Here is a 19,350-nt window from a genome sequence, read left to right on the forward strand (position 1 = left end):
CAAACAGTGACACTGAAACGTAACTATGTGTCCGGTAATGCTCCCCTACAGCAGCTTCACCATTAAAGTCCTGCGCGTGAATGCAAGCTTCCCTGAATTTTTTTCTTTATATTTTCTTTCTTGATCTGCCTAGACCAGCACGAGCGGTAGCTCTGCTCTTTTATTTTGGCCCGTCTTACGTCAGCCTTCTCCATTACACGTCACCGTATCGCTAAATGTAAAACTTTTTTTAACACTAAAGTGTTTTATTCGTGGATACAGAAAGATTTCACTGACGTCATACCCGTCACGGAAATGACGCCAGTACAACGAAGCAAGCGGCCTGTAAAGGATGCACCCCTGCCCACAGGGAATTCCTGCGGGGAAGCAACCCTTAGTACTAAAGAGTACGTCATACTTAGAGTTGTTCGTTTTCGGGTTTTATATCTTAACACATTTTTTTTTTATGCCGGGATACATTAAGACTTCACTGACGTCTTCTCCTTCACGGAAATGACGCCAGCACACCTTTGCCGAAGCGACCCGCCAGCAGGACGTCGCTCGCCAAGCAAACCCAAAAGACAGCCGCCGACCCGCAAATCAGGCTCAGTTGCAGATTTCGTTGAACGTTTCATTTTCGTGTTTTACCGATTCCTATGAAAGAGGAATCAGCCACAGTTTTTTTTTTTAATATTTCCTTCGTCCTTGTGGATAAAAACGTCCTTCGTGGCTAGAATGGAGCTGAGTGAGTTACCAAAGACTAGTTCGTTCAACCTGAACGAAGGGCATTTTGTTTTCATGACTACGCTAAAGATCCCTGGTGGTTCGTATTTTCCGGTAAAAAATTTACAGTTCACTCCTGGTGAGAACACATTATCAACAAGTGGTGCGCAGGTACGAACTCCATCCTCCTTATTACAATCACCGCGAAAGGCACTAAGGGGCCTTGACCGAGACGAGTGAATAGTTTCCTCCTGAGGTTTCCTATATTTCCTCCCCCATCCCCTTCTGTATGCGGCGAAGTTATAAATTGTGCGGAGCGAAATTTTGTTACCGCACCTCAAGACGGTTGTGGCGCGTATTCTTAAACGCGCGCGCCTTTTCTAGTTCTCCACCACTGCATTAATGAGTGACGGTGCTGCATTTTTTTTTTCTTTTTAATCCGTGAGTTTTTATTGGACTACATAAACGCTGAAATTTTATTCGGTCTGTCGGTCTGGGCCCGTGCGTGCATGCGTGCGTGAGTGCATGAGATATATGCTGCTTCATATGATTGGTGAGCCTGAACGGGTACATACGTTGTATTAATGTATCGATGCGAGCGAGTTGGTATGCCATCCTAAGAATTAGGTTAAGTCAAACACGACTTCAGGAGAGAGGATTTTCCGGATGTTGTATATCCTCAAAGTATTTTCTTTCAGGCGCCTCTGTCCCATCAAAATCCTAATCCTTCTTCGGTAGGATGCCTCCAATTGCGGAACCACGGTTCTATGACATCATGGAAAAATCGCCGGAAAGTGACCGGGGACTCGCCACTGCTTCATCTGTTTTATTCAGTGTTTCGATTGTTTTTTGAAGTTTGCGGTAAAATGGTACCACTGTTATGGGGACAAACAGACTTTTCAGAGAACCAAGTCGTGCTTGGCGCTTAAACCTAATTCTTATGATGGTACATACGTCTTTACTCTCTGACTGCTGGGGTGGTGTGGGGGAGGGCTCAAAATGTGCTCGGAATTGTGGGCATACAGCGCCTAAGTAGAGCAAAAGCCTCTAATGTGAGACCCGTGTCTTTTGTTGCAGTGTACTTTATAATTGGAATGTTTGCACTGGCGTCTACAGTCGCTCTTGTTGCAGTGCTTGAGCCCGTTATCTACATGATTCCTATATGTACCACGAGGTATGTACACCCTCTTGCTTGCCTTGACGTTACACTCACTCACTCACTCGGTGTGCCTAAATAAAAAGCACTGCTAGTGCGGAGGCATTACTTCGCTTGTTATAGGTCTGGAAAAGTGCGTAACGGTGTGGCAGTTACAGAATTTGCACCCGCATAGGGTCCGAAAAAAGTATCCACAACAGCTCACCCTTGACACGTGCTCAATTCCTATTCACTGCGATGTGTTCTATAGCGGCACATACATCGGAAAAATAACACCCAAAATGCACCGTCTGCCCCAAATCAGAAACACTATACCACATAGTGTGGGCATGCCCGGGCACCCCAGATCTCCCTCCCAATCCCAACCCTACCCTTTCACATTGGGCGGCGACGCTGACCAGCTCCTACCCCTGCTACTGGCAACAGTCAAGGAGATACACTAGTCCAATTTGCGAACAGAAATAACCTGAGGATAATGAACATCTTCCGCAAATGAAAGAGTAGGAAATGATGGACAGGGAAAATTCCCGACGGGATGACAAAATATAAAATCGACTTTATTTTAAGTGACAACCCCGGTATTCTGCATGACGTGGAAGTCCTTGGCAAGATTCAGTGCAGTGATCATAGGGTGGTTAGGTTCAAAGTAAGGTTGAATTTCAATAGCAAAAGAGAGAAACTCTAAAAAAATAATAAACCGAACACCAATTCACCCAGAGACAAGCCGCAAAAGTTTAAAATAGCCCTTCGGAACAAATTCGACCCTTCAGACAGTGATAACGAGGACCTTGTTGACAGCATAGACAAAAACCTAACAACAGCAATCAGAGAGTCAGCAGCAGCTATAGGAAAAGCAGCATGTAGGAAACAAATTGGCAAACTAACTCAGCAAACGAAGGATCTTATTGCAAAGCGTAAGAACCTGAAATTGTCGAGTACGGTGGATCAAAATGAATTAGCGGAGGTGTCAAAATTGATTACCAAAAGTAAGACAAATGACATTCGTGCACACAACACGGCAGACATCGAGGAAACGTTGGAAATACGACGAGGCTTGAAAGCAACAAAGAGAGAGCGGACTATTGGCAGCGATAGAGTGTACGCCCTTAGAGACGAACAGGGCAATATTACGTACATTATGGGGGGGGATTATACGAATAGCGGAACCATTCTGCACCAAGCTATATGCCAGCGACGTTAGACCAGGGGAAACCACCGAGCCTACAAGCTAAGCTTGCAATGTTCCACCAGTAACTAAAGAGGAAGTATAAAAGGCGCTTATTAAGGGCATGAAAAGAGGGAAATCTGCAAGCGACGACGGCAATAACCGTAGACCTTTTAAAGGAGACCGGAAATATATTACTACAAAAGTGCGCTAAGCTATTCTCAGTATGTTTACGGAATTGAAAGGTACCCACAGCCAGGGAAAACAGCAGCATAGTTTTAATTCACATATAAGGCGATAACAAAGGTGTTAAGAACTGCGGACCCATCAGCATTTTGTCAGTTGAATCCAAGCTGTTTACCAAGGTTATAGTTAGACTCATGAACGACAGCCTCGCTTTCCAACAAGCCAAACAACAGGCTGGGTTTATAAAAGGATACTCTCATTGCCAAGTTGTATAAAAATGGGCAGAATATAATAAGCCGCTTTACGTGATATTTATTGACTACGGAAAGCGTTTGATTCAGTTAGCGCCGCCCCAGCGGTAGATACTTTAAAGGATTAAGGAATAGAGGAGACGTATCTAGGACTCCCAGGCGAGATATATAAGGAAAAAATGGCAAGTTAATCCTTCCCAAGCAAAGCGAAAAATTTCCGGTGCGAAGGGGGGTGTGACAAGGCGGTGCCATCCCACCAAAATTATTCACGGCATGTTTAGAGAGTGTGTCTAAGAAGCTTGAATGGGATAACTTTAGTTTGCGGATAAACGGGGAATACTTGAGCCATTCGAGGTTTGCAGACTACATAGTCTTGCTCAGTGAAAATGCAGAACAACAAAAAAAAATGATTGAAGAACTATACAATCAGTGAGTTTTGCCGTGGGGCTAAAGATAAATATGAATAAGTCTCAACTAATGATAAACAGGCATGCCGAAAGCGTCTTTTTCAGAATAGCTAACGGAACACTGCAACAAGTCATCATCAGCCTCTACGCTCACTGCGGGCAAAGGCCTCTCCCATAGATCGCCAATTATCCAGGTGGTCCTGTGCTAACAGCGACCAATTTATCCCCGCAAACTTCTTCATCTCATCTGCCGCCCCCTGCCGCGCTTTCCTTCTCTAGGGATCCACTCTGTTACACTTAATGACCAGCGGTTATTTTGCCTTCGCATTACATGCCCTGCCCACGTCCATTTATTCTTCTTAATTTCTACTAATATGACCTTAACACGCGTTTGTTCCCTGACCCACTCCGCTCTCTTCTTGCCCCTTAATGTTACACCTATCATCTTCCGTTCCATTGCTCGCTGAGTCGACCTCACTTTATGTTGAACCCTCTTAGGGAGCCTTTAAGTTTCTGCCCCGTAGGTAAGTACCGGTAAGATGCAGCAGTCATATACTTTATTCTTCAAGGACAATGGTAGGCTGCAATTCATTATCTGAGAATGCCTGCCGAATGCACTCCACTTCATGCCTATACTTCTAATTATCTCTGCCTCTCTGCAACAAGTAGGAGAATATCACTGCTTTAGTCCGATGGTCTTTGCTGACCCCAACCACGAAAGAGAAATCCGGCGCATACTACGATTAGGTTAGGGTGCTCTCCGCAAGCACTTGCAAATATTGAAAAATAAGCTACCTCTATCCCTAAAAAGAAAGGTATTCAATCAATGTATCCTGCCGGTGATGGCTAACGGAGCGGAAATTTGGCACCTTACTAAACAACTGCACAGCAAACTTAATTCCGCCCAACAAGCCACGAAGCAATAAATGATAGGAGTAACGCTTACGGCCAGGAAACCAGCAACCTGGAATATAGAGCATACCCGAGAATACGATATCACGTACAGTTCAAATTAAGAAAAAGAAATGAACTTGGGTTGGCCATGTAGTACGACGAAGTGAGAACAGGTGGACCATGAGGGTAACAAAGTAGTCACCGAGAGACGGGACTAAAAGAAGAGGAGGGCCAACTTCATGGAGAAGCGAAATAAGAAAATTCGGCGGAAAAGAATGGACTCTTGCAGAGCAGGACACAAGCGGGTGGAAGTCAGTGGGAGAGGCCTTGTGGACCTGCTGTGGACCTGCTGTGGGCCTGCTTAGGTCCACAGCAGGACCTGCGTCCTGCTGTGGACCTAAATAGGCTGTTGTTGTCGTTGATGATGATGTTGCATTACGACAGCAGGGTTTCATAAGAATATAGTTGTCCTTTCTACCGGAGACGCTGGTATCTTCCCGTTTTATACTGTTCGTATTCACGTATCAATTTTTTCCATTGTGCTTAGATAATACTTTCGAAAGGAGACGAGACGCCCCTGAATTTTATTGCAACTAGCCCAATTTACTCTGCTTGAGCCAGTGCATAAAATGCAGAATATGCAGAAGCCATGCGTGTTTTCTATTGAACATTCACCCTCAACGAACTTGATGTGACTCGTACCACTGATTTATTGAGCGGCAATTTTGTATTCTCAAGGATATGAAGCAGCAGACAGGGCAGGCTCTGTGCTCCCGGAGAACACGAGGTTGCTGTTTACGAATGAAAACTTACTGACGTCGCTTAGTAAAGGCGACTTATAAGTTATAAGCATCAAATAACGGTCGGCAGAATCGGAAAACGTGATATAATATAGGACTCAACAGACACTTGCGGAAGAATTCACTCTCATTTGCTGATAGAAAAACGCTATGGCGCTTCCTTACCGCAGTGAGTACAGTAAATAAACAAGGACAGATTGAACAGTGTTTTTCTTTTTCATGAAGCAAGGAGGAGAGGAATCCTGTTTTGTAGAGTGTCTGGCATAATATTGCTTTATTTCTATGCCTTGTCATGCCACAGGTATATTTAAGTTACATCCCATCTACGCCCTTTTTTAGCCTACTGAACTGTACGTTTACCTTGTACAGTTTTCGTGTTATGTTCACATTCACGAAAAGGCGTTAAGCAGCACTCGGGGTACTTTATTTAGATTTGAACCTTTATACAAATCCAAAATTTCGGTTATGAGGAAGATAGCTTGCTTTCTTTATTCATTTATTCATTCGTTCATTCATTCATTCGATGTGTACAACATGCGCGCCGGGTCTTTTGCAGTGGTACACTATGTACATAAATTTACGTGTGGCAATGCGCACGTTGGAAAGTATCAGCGAATACAGGTGCAGGTACAGTCAAAAGTAATGGGAACATAGTCTTGTACATTTCAGGAAGTTATTCTTCCGGGAATTGTCTGGCTGTGTTGGTGTGCGTTTAAAGCAGCCCAACTTAATGGAAAAAGCTTCCTGTAAACCGGTAATGGCTGCCATAAAGCCAGTAGGACAAATACGTTGTGATATTCACAAAGCTTTGTTCCGATTACTTATGACGGCACATGTACATGTTGAGATCGAAGAAACATACAACCATGCAAAACGCTGCAAGCAGGTGGTAACAAGAAAAGGAATGTTAGATGATTATCAAAAAAATTCTACAAGCATATACATTGATGGGTACATGTTCGGATATATGTACTACTGCAATAAAATGTTTCAGAAAAGTAACGTAGGGAATAATCATTTACGCTAGAGTAATTATTTTTTCCCGGTTTTGATGCTGCAATTGTAATTGCAATCGCTTATTTTTTTTCCCCAGTGTGTATCACGCTGCATGTGTATATATCGGCTACTGCAATAAAGAAGTTGTATGAACAGTAACATTCGAAGTGATAAATTACTCCAAAGTAATCTTTCGATCACTTTTTCGAGATTGCTATTGTAATTGTAATCGGAAACTTTTTTTTTCACTAAAGAGACAGGTCTATGAGTTATTGAATATAACAATAAAGTTCCGAGAGAACGCTCTCTCCCGACACGTCGCCCAGCCCCCTTTAGGGGTGAAATGTTCAATTTACTAAGGGAATCCAAAGATAGCCCACCCTTTGAAATCGCGCTAGCTTCGACGTCTTCGAAAGCCAGGGGAGCTCCCTCTGCGAAAACATTCCGCGGCCGCGAACACCTCCGGTGTCTCCATTTTGAACAAAAGAGCGACAACCTGTCCGGCTTTTACACTTGAAGTCTCCGCAGTTTTGGTTGGTGGTGCGGCCACTTTGTTGCAGTTTTTTGCACCTGACCCGAAAGTTCACCTATCCTGTATTTTTGTTTTGATACCTCTGTAGTTAGGGTGGGCGTTCTTTAGGAACTTTACGGTAGTAGGAAAAACTGGCCATTTTGCAGGCTTAGCACCTATACAACTGATCACGCTTCATTTGGCTTTGTTTACGAAGCTTGGCGAACCCAGAGCATAAATGTGGGCACAGTTGGCTTTGTTTCTTGAAAACTATTAGGCGGTCTGAAGCAAAAACGCCCTGTGTACGAGATTTCGGCGCACGTTATAGATTCCCAGGTGTCAAAATCAACCCGGAGCCCTCCACTACGGCGCGCCTCATCGCCTGCGTTGCGTCGGCGTGTTAAACCCTACAATCAATCAATCAATCTTAGGCGGTCTGCGTGAACCCTTAAATGTACTCGGGGTGTACCTTCGGCACTTCTAACCTTCTTTTCTTGTTTCTGGCGTGTAGGTTGCCCAACTACGCTTTTCCGTGCTTCTACGGCTCGCTGGAGGTGCGTCAGATTTTCCTGCTCGTGTCCTCTGTCGTCGTGGCCTTATCGTTTGTCGCCTTCCGGCATCACTCCTGGGCTTGGATCCTGCAGGACTTACTGGGAATGACATTTAGCGTATTCTTGATGAAGACCCTCCGTCTGCCAAACCTCATGGTGAGTCCTCCCTTGCTGCTGCTACATGAAGCTTCAAACCTCTGACCTAGTTCAAAAAAAAGCGCGGCCAGTTCACCCTTTCTCCGCTAGTGATAATGATTATGATGGCGGTCAATATGACAAACGGGAATAATGAAAATGCTTTATTTCTTTCGTTCGGGCCCACCCTTTCGGTTCTAAGACAATTTAATTTGTTAACTCGAAGAGAAATTTTGTCGTCCTTAGGCAAAATTTGAATTTTTACTTTCACGTCGTACGTGCCAGAGATAGTAGCTGCAAGTAGAACCCCAAAAGCTGGCGAGAAGGAACGTGTATGAGTAAAGTTGGAAATCTTAGTGGCTGCCTTAGGGCTGTCGTATGCCCCTTATTTTATTTTTTTTGGGGGGGGGGGGGGGGTGGATAAAGACAACCAAAAACTTTTTTTTATATGAACGATGTCGCTTTGGATAACTCGCTCAACTCGCTTACGGCTCTTAATATCGCTGCTTTTACGGAACAAAAGATTCCTAATAGGTACATATTTTGGAATTTCCAGCTATACAACTAAACAGCTTTAGCAGTCCCGTCACTAGGATATACCACAAGCGGGGCGGGGGGTCAAGCTAGTTAACGCTATGCTTACATTAAAGCAGTAAGACCAAACAGAAGCAAACACTGTTTCAATCACGCAGTTGTGTTCATTGGCGCTTTCTTTCGTAGGTGACACCCAATTGCGCACACTTGTTATTGTGACGTCATGAGGGGAATGAAAGAAAGCGCTGATGTCCTCTTCCATTGAAATTTATTTCCAGAGAGTGTACGTGATACGTGACTGGCTAAATACCCAACGTGGGTAAGAACACTGTAGTGTATTTTGACAATTTAAAATTGAGGAGAGGAGGAGACTGCGCGAGCAAGGAGCGGAATGTGAAGAAGAGGTATGGAATTGAGAAGGCACGGCAGAGCAGTGGGACAAAAACGGTGAGGAGAAGCGCCGAGTTCACTTGAAGCAACAGTCATATCGAAACCGCATTCCTTCTCCTTTGAGCAACCAACGCTATAGGTTATATTGAACACCGTTACGACGAAAACAACCGGTCAATGCGACTACAATTATTAATTACTCAGCGTTCCATCCGAATGTCAAAATACACTATATGCCACGTGCTAATGATGTGCGCGCTTATAGAAAAGAGGATATTTTTCGTGGCAGCTTTGGGTGCGAGATAAGTTTGCAGTTGTTCATTTTCAAGGGGCATAACATGCATGTCACAACAAAATGGGGTGTCACATACTTCAAGATTGCATTTTTTTTTATTTATTTATTTATTTATTTATTTATTTATTTATTTATTTATTTATTTATTTATTTATTTATTTATTTATTTATTTATTTATTTATTTATTTATTTATTTATTTATTTATTTATTTATTTATTTATTTATTTATTTATTTATTTATTTATTTATTTATTTATTTATTTATTTATTTATTTATTTATTTATTTATTTATTTATTTATTTATTTATTTATTTATTTATTTATTTATTTATTTATTGTACCTTCAGGGCCAAATGGCACTACAGAGCGGAGCGGATTATATTTAAGAACACATAGTGCATGGTGGGGAGGCAAAAATGGCCGCGTATCTACTCCTTTCGTTGCAAATGTCGACGAAAGACGATAGTCGACTGCCACCTCTGCCAAGTAAATGCCTCACTTCTCTTTCTCGCCCACCTCTCCCGCTGTTCCTCTCCCGTCTCGTTCCTCCAAAGTTAATACGCTAGAAGTTTGCTCAAGTCAATTTAAATTTACCGCGTTCCACTGCTCCAAGTCGAGTGTCTCGATGCCAGCGATGCCGTACGGTGGAGACGCGCGTGAATTGAGGCACCCTACTACGTCTATAGAACCCCGCTGCCCTGCTCCTCGTGTGTTCCAAGCGAAACGTGGAACCCATCTAGTGGAACCTTTAGTTACCGTTGCCGTTTAGTTTCTTAAATTAAAATGCTCTCAGGAGCTACAGTGACGTGCGCGACAGCAGGCGACGGTTTGCTGCAGTTGATGTATATAGTATTTCATTTGCTATCGCAAAAACCAACCATCCATGAACTTTTTTAATAAAGCAGCACAGCAAATATTACTTATGTATTTATTTTCTGCCTTATATTTGCGTAATGTCTTGTTCTTGTTCAACGATTTTGACAAGTGGGAACATTGCCACCGGACTTAGACACGTTTCGATTTGACTGTCGGCATATAAGGCTATTGCGCAGCTTCTATTTCACTTTGGCCGGGTAACTGAATAGAGTCACAGACAGACAGACAGACAGACAGACAGATAGACAGACAGACATACGGAGAGACCAAAATTTCTGCGTTTAAGTAGCCCAAGAACGACTATCCTCTTTAAAATACAGAGTTAGTACGATTCCAAGCAAAAAGTCAGCGTACAAACATACAAACACATAAATAGATCGTGCGTATGCAATGTTAGCTACCGTTTCGCGAAAACGACGGTTGTCAGTAATAGCAACAATTTCAGGGGCAATTGAGGTGATTCCATGCACGAGAAAAACGAGGCAAGAACGACTGCGCAGCTGTATTTCTATGGGTGATAAATATTCCAACCTTGTGACGGTGATCGACGCGATCGGAAAAATACTGGGGCTGTGGAATAAGTTGGTCGCGCAAGATGGGATAACTGAGTACGCATTCTGCGTTTGCTACGTAGTTTGCGAACTCCGACACGGCGGACACACCAGTGGACTACAACGGGACATGTTATCCAGGTGCCAGCGCTTCCGCCCATTCACTGCGTAACCCATTGCATTGCTTGCGGATGCAGTGACTTGGTTTTGCGAGGCATTAGTCGTTTATTTTGAACTAGCTTATATGCGTCGACTCTGTCGTACAAAAGGCATACAGTTGCGCTGCCCCTTACGTTTGCACCCGCAAGCCAGAGGGATAAAGTAACCAATGCTGAAACCCATTACGGAATTCTCCGCTGCAGGTTATCGCAGTTTTGCTGTTCCTGCTCTTCATTTACGACATCTTTTTCGTCTTTGTTACTCCATATATTCTAACGGTAAGTGAACACACTTCCTTGCATTATGCAAGTTATGGCGGAAAATTATCCGTTCGACAGACAACGCTGAAAACGCTGAACGTTGAAATCCCTAATTTATTATACTAGGCGGCATTCATAAAACGAAAAATGTTTAATTAGTGACCAGCACACGCGGGATTTTTACTGAATATCGTGGGATTAAGAATTTTGTCCTCTGCAAATAAAACTAACCTTCCCGAAGCCACCTGGCGCTGCGCAGAAGTCTTCAGGTGCCCCTTGACTGGGGTGGTCGTGCTACCCCACCGGTTGCGACACCCCTGCACCGCAGGCTTTGTGATTACCAGAGTGTGAAGCCCGAACCGCAGCGTGACATTTGTCTACCCGCCGCCTTGTGTTACGGGCTGAACTGGTGTGTGGTACCTAATCGATCGAGCTCACGATAATTCGTGTGGTCTTCTTTTCATTTTCTTTGCCTCCGCAGAAAGAGCCTTCACCCGGCCACACCGGGAGCTATGCCAAGTCTTCGGAGGTAAGCTGTACAGTGGGTCGCTAAGCCTTAGAATATTTTGCTCAAATTTTGAAATCTTTAAAATTTTTAAAAAGGTTAGGTGACTTATACTGAATGAATAGAGTTATTTAAGACATACTTTACTCTTTGCCAGCTGATTATTACGAAAGCAAGTGCGGTGGTTAAACTCGACGAATGCCACTGAGCCTATCTAGAGACTTCACATTGCACTTTCAAACGTCCTCCGATCCGGCGGCATGAATCACCAGTTTCCCAATGTTTAAGAAGCGTTCATTTTTTGCTGGTATTTGAACTTTCTGGTTGGCATCGGCGTCATGTAAGGATGTACTAGTTTGTGTCTGTAAACTGTGTCCCCAATCGTACCATTTCACATTACTAAAACAAACCCCAAGAATACAAAAACATTACATAAACACAGGGAGGACGCCTTACAGTAATCAGAGTGTAAAATATAGTGGAATACGCGTCGTCGTCACAAACCCTAGCCCCTTTGTGCCAAGTGCAGCCCAAAGGCATTTGCCATGTTTCTCCAACCGTTCCTCTTTTTTATACGCATAATAACTATTTATTGCGCTGCAAGAAAGAGGCTGGCGGGTCTCATAGTGAGTAGTAAACGAAAATTGATATAGTTTTGTTTGTACTAATTGGCATAACGCATTCTCCAGAGATTGAAAGAACTCGCTCTTCAGCTAGTGGCTACGGCTTAACTGGTTGCACCGCGCTTGGCACTGCATGGTACTGTCAGTATGCATTTTTTCCGTGCTTCGTCCCAGTTTAGTCTCAGTTTCTAATAGAGGTCCCAGCCCATACGCATGAAACAAAAGCCACCGTAAATATAAGTTACGAGGTTTATAGGCTAGGATAGACGTCATAGTAATAACGCCACAAGTACAGGACGTACAGCACGGGTGCTAACAACTGGCTCTTATTTATTATCGGGAAGAAAAACTTGTATATGCTTCGATGGGCTTTCGAAATCTGGCTATAAAAAACAAAATCTAAATGGAAGTAAAGGGGAATCTTGCACGTGTCAAAAAAGACATATCGAAATCTGAACAAATGGTTACCTATTATTGGCCACACTATTACCGCTTCAATGATGCCAACACGGCTACGGGAAGGCTGACAGTGTCCTAGCTGACGCACGAGGTCATTTTAACATTAACCCGAAGAACCGACTTTATATCTCCGATGGCGATGAAATGACGATTTCCTTCTGTCAAAAACTCGACGACAGCCAAAATATCCGCAGCGCACTACGAAGTGTACCGGAACCACTAGACATTTTGTACAAATTTCTCTGTCCGCATAGCGGCGTTTTAATGCGTCGTCTTGCCTTTCCGACGCAGTTGTACCTACACCAATACGGAATGCAGTTCTACACCCGTGTTACGCGTGGCGCATATCACTGCTTTCTGTGCTTAAATTGAGCCACTGCCTTTTCCCGACAGCTTGGCTTGTTCCAAGCGTCCGTTAAAACGCGCGCGCGCCTGTCTTGCTCTGTGGCGTTGATACGACCCAACCTGAACGCCATGTATTAAAGCCATCGTCCGGAAAGACGTTGTAATGATACCCGGAAAGTGCGAGCAATACTTCACCCGCAAGTGTGGGTACTTTAGCATTGACGAAACGAGCTCACCAAGGGGTGCGTGTGGTCTTGTTGCGCACGATTACGCTAACGATTCGTTACGAGTTCCATCACAAGCATATACATATAACACGTGTTTTCAGACATAACAAGTGCTTTCAGACGTTAGGAAAAATTTAACACGTATCTCCTCACTTCGCCGCTAATGTAGCCGAAAGACAATAGTCTCCTGCTGCCACTCCCACGAGAATTACTTTCATCTCTCCTCCGTCTACCTCTTACGCCCCCCCCCCCCCTCTCCGCCCCCTATCTCACTCCTCGCTCAATAAATACGGAGGAGGTTTGGTAAAGTGAATTCAATTTTCCCGCGTTCCACTGCTCGCGCCATGTACTGGAAACTTTCGCTGCTGTTGACTTGAAACACTGGCACAAAGCCCAGCCTCGCGCAAGCTCTGCGTTTTTAGGTCAAACTATAGTAAGTGCTGAGCAATTTAAGGGCCCGGCCTGTCGTCGTACCTCGTTCGCTGTCACGTTACGTAGCCACGACAGTCACGCGGCATTACACACCCAAACAGAGCCCCGCTGTGTCACGCACCGAAACAGAGGCTTCCAAAATATACCCACTTGTCTCTCGGTTGAACCCCGGCCAAGAGTTAACGGCACACTTGAACCGTGGCCTCCGAGATCGGCTGCCGGCGGCGCGCCGCCGGTTGCCGATCGCGGAGGCCACGCTTGAACAAGCGGTTTATATAGTCGCAACTAGTGTCACTATATACTTATTTCACTATATACTCACTATATACTCACTATATACCTTATTTAGTGACTCTAGTCGCAACCATTCGAAAGCCCTGAACCAATGGCACTTGTCATACATGTCCCCATTATTTAGCGCTAACAAAACTGCCGGTACAGTTGAGGCAAAACCTGTGAAATTAATGTTTGATTCAGCGTCTAAAGGTCCAACTAGACGAAAGATCCAACGAGACGAAAGGCCCAACAGTGGCTCTTTCGTCTCGGTGGATCTTTCATCCGGTTGGACATTCAGGTTCTATTGGACCTTCTGTCTCGGTGAATCTTTCGCCTCGGCGGATAATCAGGCTTGATTGGACCTTCTGTCTCGGTAGATCTTTCGTCGCGGTGGATATTCAGGCTCAATTGTACCTTCTTTTTTGGCGGATCTGTCGTCTTGATGGACATTCAGCTCGACTGGATCATTCGTCTCAGTGTATCTTTAATCTCGGTGGATATTCAGGCTCTTCCGTATTATATGACTGGTCGAAACACTCTACAATCAACTTCACAACCTACTTCAGCAAAATAATAGCGAGAACGTCTGCGTTTCAGATGCGAATATATAACTTCGCCTAATACACGACAGTTTAAATTTAAATGTACTCCCGGCCTGAGCCTTTCCATGTGGTCAGGAACGCTACTTCCGAACAACAGCTTCACGAAGGTGAAGGTCTAGTTTATGAGATATATGCTATCACTGTCGTCTCAACTGAAGAACGCCCACAACAAACATTTTTTTGCGGATGCTCTGAGTTCTCCTTTACTCCTGTGTGTGCGTGCGGGGGTGTGAGAGTTTGGTTGCATTTCCCTTACCCAGAACGCGCAAACCGCCTATCTAAAAATATCTTCCTACGAACTAACTCAAGTTCCTTCGCGCCGCATGGACACGTGAAGGACTTAAGCAAGCGTAACTGATATCTGCGAACATTCACTTGCTCAATTGTGGGCTTTGCTATTTTCATTTATTATTTAGGTTGGTTTGCGGGAGTGCACAAGCCCTCTTTATACAATTCAGATAATTTCACACTTTCTACCTTGGAGCCTAAATATGTGTAAATATCACAAATTTCTTCCTTTTACTCTGTCGCCTTTCGATCCTATGGAAGGCTGTGCGCTATACCTGTTCTGTGGCTATACCTGCCTCACCACCCTTAAAGGATAAATACCGAAAGTCTGAGATTGGTTCTTCGATAAAACTGTTCAACTGTTTTAAGGAGCTGAGTAAGTTAAATAAGGGCGTGATATTAACCCCAAGGGCGACATTGCCGTGAAATTATGCCGCCCTTCGACAAAAGCGCGGCTTTCGGGCCTCAATTTTCTAGCCACCGATGATTACGGTGTTGGGACGCCGGCTCGGTGAAAGCCTATCGAGTTCTTTATCGCAGCTCCGAGATGAAGCTTTGCGATTCATTTTTGTCTACTTCTTGTAAAAGCCGAAGGCTCATATTTGGGGTAGGATTGCGGCGGTACGTTTAAAGCAGTCTGTGGGACATCTGAGCGCGTATTCGATGATTTAGCGGACGGCAATACCTGCGTGATTTATTGGCCATGGTGTTGGCCGAGGGTTGCGAATACCCGCCGCATTCTTCAAGCATTTATAAATGATGGAGACCAGATTTTAATAAATAGGCAACCTTACAACAGGATTGACCATAAAAATATGCGAACCACCTGTGACGTGGGATACACATCACCTTGTGTATGGAAGTCGAATTACCTTAAAGGGACAGTGAAGTGATTTGTACACATGGCGGGGTTACTTGCGCAAATTGTGGTCTGGAGTCCCTAGACCAGGTTTCGACCACTCTGGGTGCGTTTACACGACTTTATTTAGTAGATCTTTGCAAGTACTGTCCAAATCCCTGCACCCTGCTTGCCGATTTTCTATGACGGTGCCTATGATGCTTACTCTTGTAGGCTTAGCTTGACTGCGCAGCCGCCGGAGTGACGTCGCAATTCATTCGTTCAGTTAAAATTAAGCCACGAAAAGAATTGTGCCGGGAAGAATGTGGCTTTATTTTGTTAGTTTGTAAAAAGTCGAAGTCGGTGCATCTCACACTAGCGCACATCCAATACGTATATTGGATGTGCGGATTGCGGATTGGATTGGAGATTGGATCAGCGCCCTGTCCGTGTGCCCTTTCTGTAGTCCTGTTTATAGCGCTGTTTTATAAGTTAGTTATGTACCAACTGGCCCGCCTTCAATCTGTGTTACGTATATTGGCTTACGACGCTTCGCTGCTACGCTAGTAGAATATCTTAGGCCAATAAAAAGTCGGAGAAGGTTCAGCGAATTTAATGATGTTAATAATAAAAAAAGCAACCTAAACATTTTTGTAAACCGTACGAGAAGCACCTTTTGCGCAGGATGAGCTAGCACAGAGTTCATCAGCATGACCGCACATTAGCGATCTCTTTTTTCCCGCTTAAAAGAGCGTAGTCACTAGTGATGAGATGCTTGCGGGGATTTCGGGAACGGAAAAAAGTTTTCCCTTAAGCTGCCTACAACAAAACTCTTAATAAAAAAATGCTTGCGCGACAGAGGAATGTCCATCTCTTGGTCGGACAATTTCCGCTTATATCAACTAGAAGACATCAATCGTTGTTTTGTATTGTGCCGGTATTCAGCGGTTTGTTCATGTTTTGCAACAACAATTGCGAGAAGGGATGCATGGCCATTGCGCAATGCAGTTCTTGCCTTTTCGAGATGATACTGGAGTGTCCTGTGATGTTTTTTTTATTATTATTTCATGGAATTGTATAGCTTATAGAAGTACCGCATTACTGACCGGCATGCGGACCCCCCGCCCAACGAAGTCCGTTTCCGTGGAGCACGCTACGTTGGTGCGGAAAGTGAACGCCAGAGTGGCTGCATTTGTTGGACGCGCGTGTCTGCTTGCTGAAGTTTTGAAGGGGGCCAAATTGTAGTTGCTGTGGTGTTATTCTTCTTGGACAACTGCTAACGTGTGTATTGTATAACGGAAAGTTTTTCATGCAGTAAAGATGAAAATGTGGTATGGGCGGGTGGTCCAAGACACTAGATGCAGTGCATCGTAGCAGCAGGTTCGAATGTGAGGTTGAATTTTTGTTTGGCAGTTTATTTCGTTTTGTACAGGTAATGTTTTCTCTACTGCATTCAGCATTTTGCGCTGAAATCATCATTGCATTGTGAGCGACGTCGTAGACTGCGTGCAGACCAACAACTACCCTCTGGCGAGTTCCCGTTGGCTTGGTGTTGACGTATCACCGATAGCTTGCAGGCATTTAGTGCCGAATCCACCGACTCTCGGCCTCGTGTGAACTCCTCTTACGAGCCGGAGATGAGCCAGGCAAGCTCCGAAGTTTAGGGAGAAGCGCCTCGCAGTTGAACGTCTCCGATGGCACGGAGGGCGTGAAGCCACTGCGTACGCCTCAGCTGGTGTACGTTACGATTCTAAGCAGCGCCGGCAGTCTTGTATGACTTATCGTGCAGCCTACAATGACACCCAACCAGCGATAACTTTGGATGCCAAGCGTGTTGTGGCGGGGAACCAAAACCGAAACTGGTTTAAACAACTCTCCAAAAACGAACAACTACAATCCGATACATGTCATTGTTGCCTACAGTACTAAAATATTTTCTATGTCCCAAAAGGTTAACTGGAAATGTCAAGTGGGTCCTTGCACCTTGCCTGTTCACCTATAGTACCACTCATTACTTCTTGACGGACGACGTTCGTTCATTTAAAGTGTAGAAATATCGAGCGGAGAAAAACGCGTCTACATCGTACGGTTCCCTAACGGCTTTTTCCTCTCAAAAACCAGTTCAATTCATCAAGAGAGGAGTGCACGAGACAGGGTGAGGAAGAGCGAGAGGGGTGGTAGCAGTGAGTGGATAACGGCACTCCAGCTAATCACTGCTCTGCACTTCCGACCGCTTTCAGGTTGTAGGGAACTGCTAACTGCTTAAATTTTTAAAGCGTAGATTTATTTGTAGGCGCAAATAGCAAGCACACATTTATTTCCTATTAAATCAACTCTGCGAGTAGCAGTAGTGCATTGGCGTTTTGCCTCAAATTTACGTAATTTTTTAAGTGCAGAGCACTTTATGGGCTCGCCTTGTCGTCTTAGCTCGCTAACGGTCGATACGAATGCCGGAATCAGGCGACGCAGCGAGATAAGGGACCCAAGTAAAGCCCTCTGTACCGGCGTCAGGGAGTCACGCTGAGGCTTCGAAAACCACGCGGTTTAAATAGTCATAACCGTTGAAACCTCGTAAACCGCTGGCGCTTGACCTACATCTCCCCGTTATTTAGCGCAGTAAACTGCAGGTTCATTTGAGGCAAAATGTACGTAATTAACTGGCAGCGCCCGCGTTCATGTAGTTATAGGAACGCGCGTTGTCATTGGCTTGGTTTTTACGAGAGTAAGCAAAAAAAGTAGCCGCGCAAGAAAAAAAAATGGCGCGTTCGAAAGGACGCAGAAAGGCTCCAGCCGCAAAATTAAAAAATGGTGCGTTCCAAATGATGCAGAAAGACTCCAGCCGCGGAAGAAAAAAATGGCGTGGTCGAAATGAAGCAAAACAGCTCCAGCGTACGATATTCAAGCAAGCGAAAGAACAGAACTCCCGCTGGAGCAGTTTCAGGCAGTGGGCCCGCGAGCACTGCGAAGGAGGGAAATTTGAAATGCATTGGGTGGCAGCAGTGAGCGGAAAACAGCGCTGCAGCCGATTATCGCGAATCACTGCTCTGCACTTCCGACAGCTTTCACATTGAGTTTAAGTGCTTTAATTTTTTCTTTTTGCTCAGTAATGTTGACAAGTATTAATTATGTTCGCAGATCTAGTGGTTCTGAAATGCTTTGCCTATGTAAACTTCTCGTTCCAGAATTCTCGTATTTTTTGTCCTGATGGCTGAATCTGGGGGCACTTAGACTGACAGGCAGACAAGGCAAAATATTTAGTTTAACTTCAGTACCCCTAAAAAAGACTATTGTCTTTTAAAAAACGCAGCTGGTATACTAACTTTTAGCATGGGCAAATCGTAGCTGAAACAACTTCTTCGAAGTCAGGAGGCGTACCGACGTTCAAACGTTTCGACGTTCCGACGTTTCGACATTCAGTCCAAAGCATCCAGCCTCTCACAAATGAGTCGAGCGCGTGCTTCTTTCGCCAGCGCCAGAACGTCACACCGTAATCACACGGAACCCCGCACGCCATGCAGAAAGGCGACAGCATCATAGTGGAGGTGGCCCGAGGTGCGAAAACCCAGGAGAACATCCCCATGGTCGTTCGGGTTCCCCACTTCAACAACCAGGACATCAACGCATGCTTCGGGGATTACTCTGTGCTTGGATTCGGCGACATCCTTATCCCAGGTGCGCTGGCTTTGCCTTCAGAATGGCGGATGTGATTACTTGCGCTAATGCGCGGGTACGCATTAAACAAATATCGGTTGATCAAGAAAAAACATAAAAATGAGGTCTTTACCTCCGTAAGAGATTTAAGACTTACACAATAGCAGCTGCAGGATATTATGGCAGTCCTTGGTGATCATTTTCGCCTTGCAACACTGGGTGGGGCTTACAAAAATACCCTAATCTCCGCAAAAACAGGAAGTTTCGAGTGTTACTGGGGGC

At 44.7% G+C, this 19,350-nt stretch overlaps 1 protein-coding gene across 1 annotated transcript in view; it reads left to right on the plus strand.

The window, feature by feature from the left end:
• LOC144179857 (uncharacterized) overlaps positions 1-19,350 on the plus strand; it is a 114,637-nt gene that overhangs the window by 90,421 nt on the left and 4,866 nt on the right. Inside the window, exons 15-19 of the mRNA XM_077708283.1 lie at positions 1,780-1,876; positions 7,580-7,775; positions 10,766-10,840; positions 11,304-11,351; positions 18,936-19,089. Coding sequence (XP_077564409.1) covers positions 1,780-1,876; positions 7,580-7,775; positions 10,766-10,840; positions 11,304-11,351; positions 18,936-19,089 — 570 coding nt within the window. The remainder of the gene's footprint in view (positions 1-1,779; positions 1,877-7,579; positions 7,776-10,765; positions 10,841-11,303; positions 11,352-18,935; positions 19,090-19,350) is intronic.

This window comes from Haemaphysalis longicornis, unplaced genomic scaffold (assembly GCF_048455015.1).
Source record: "Haemaphysalis longicornis isolate Haplotype H1 unplaced genomic scaffold, Haemaphysalis longicornis Haplotype H1 scaffold_4, whole genome shotgun sequence".
Taxonomy (NCBI): domain Eukaryota; kingdom Metazoa; phylum Arthropoda; class Arachnida; order Ixodida; family Ixodidae; genus Haemaphysalis; species Haemaphysalis longicornis.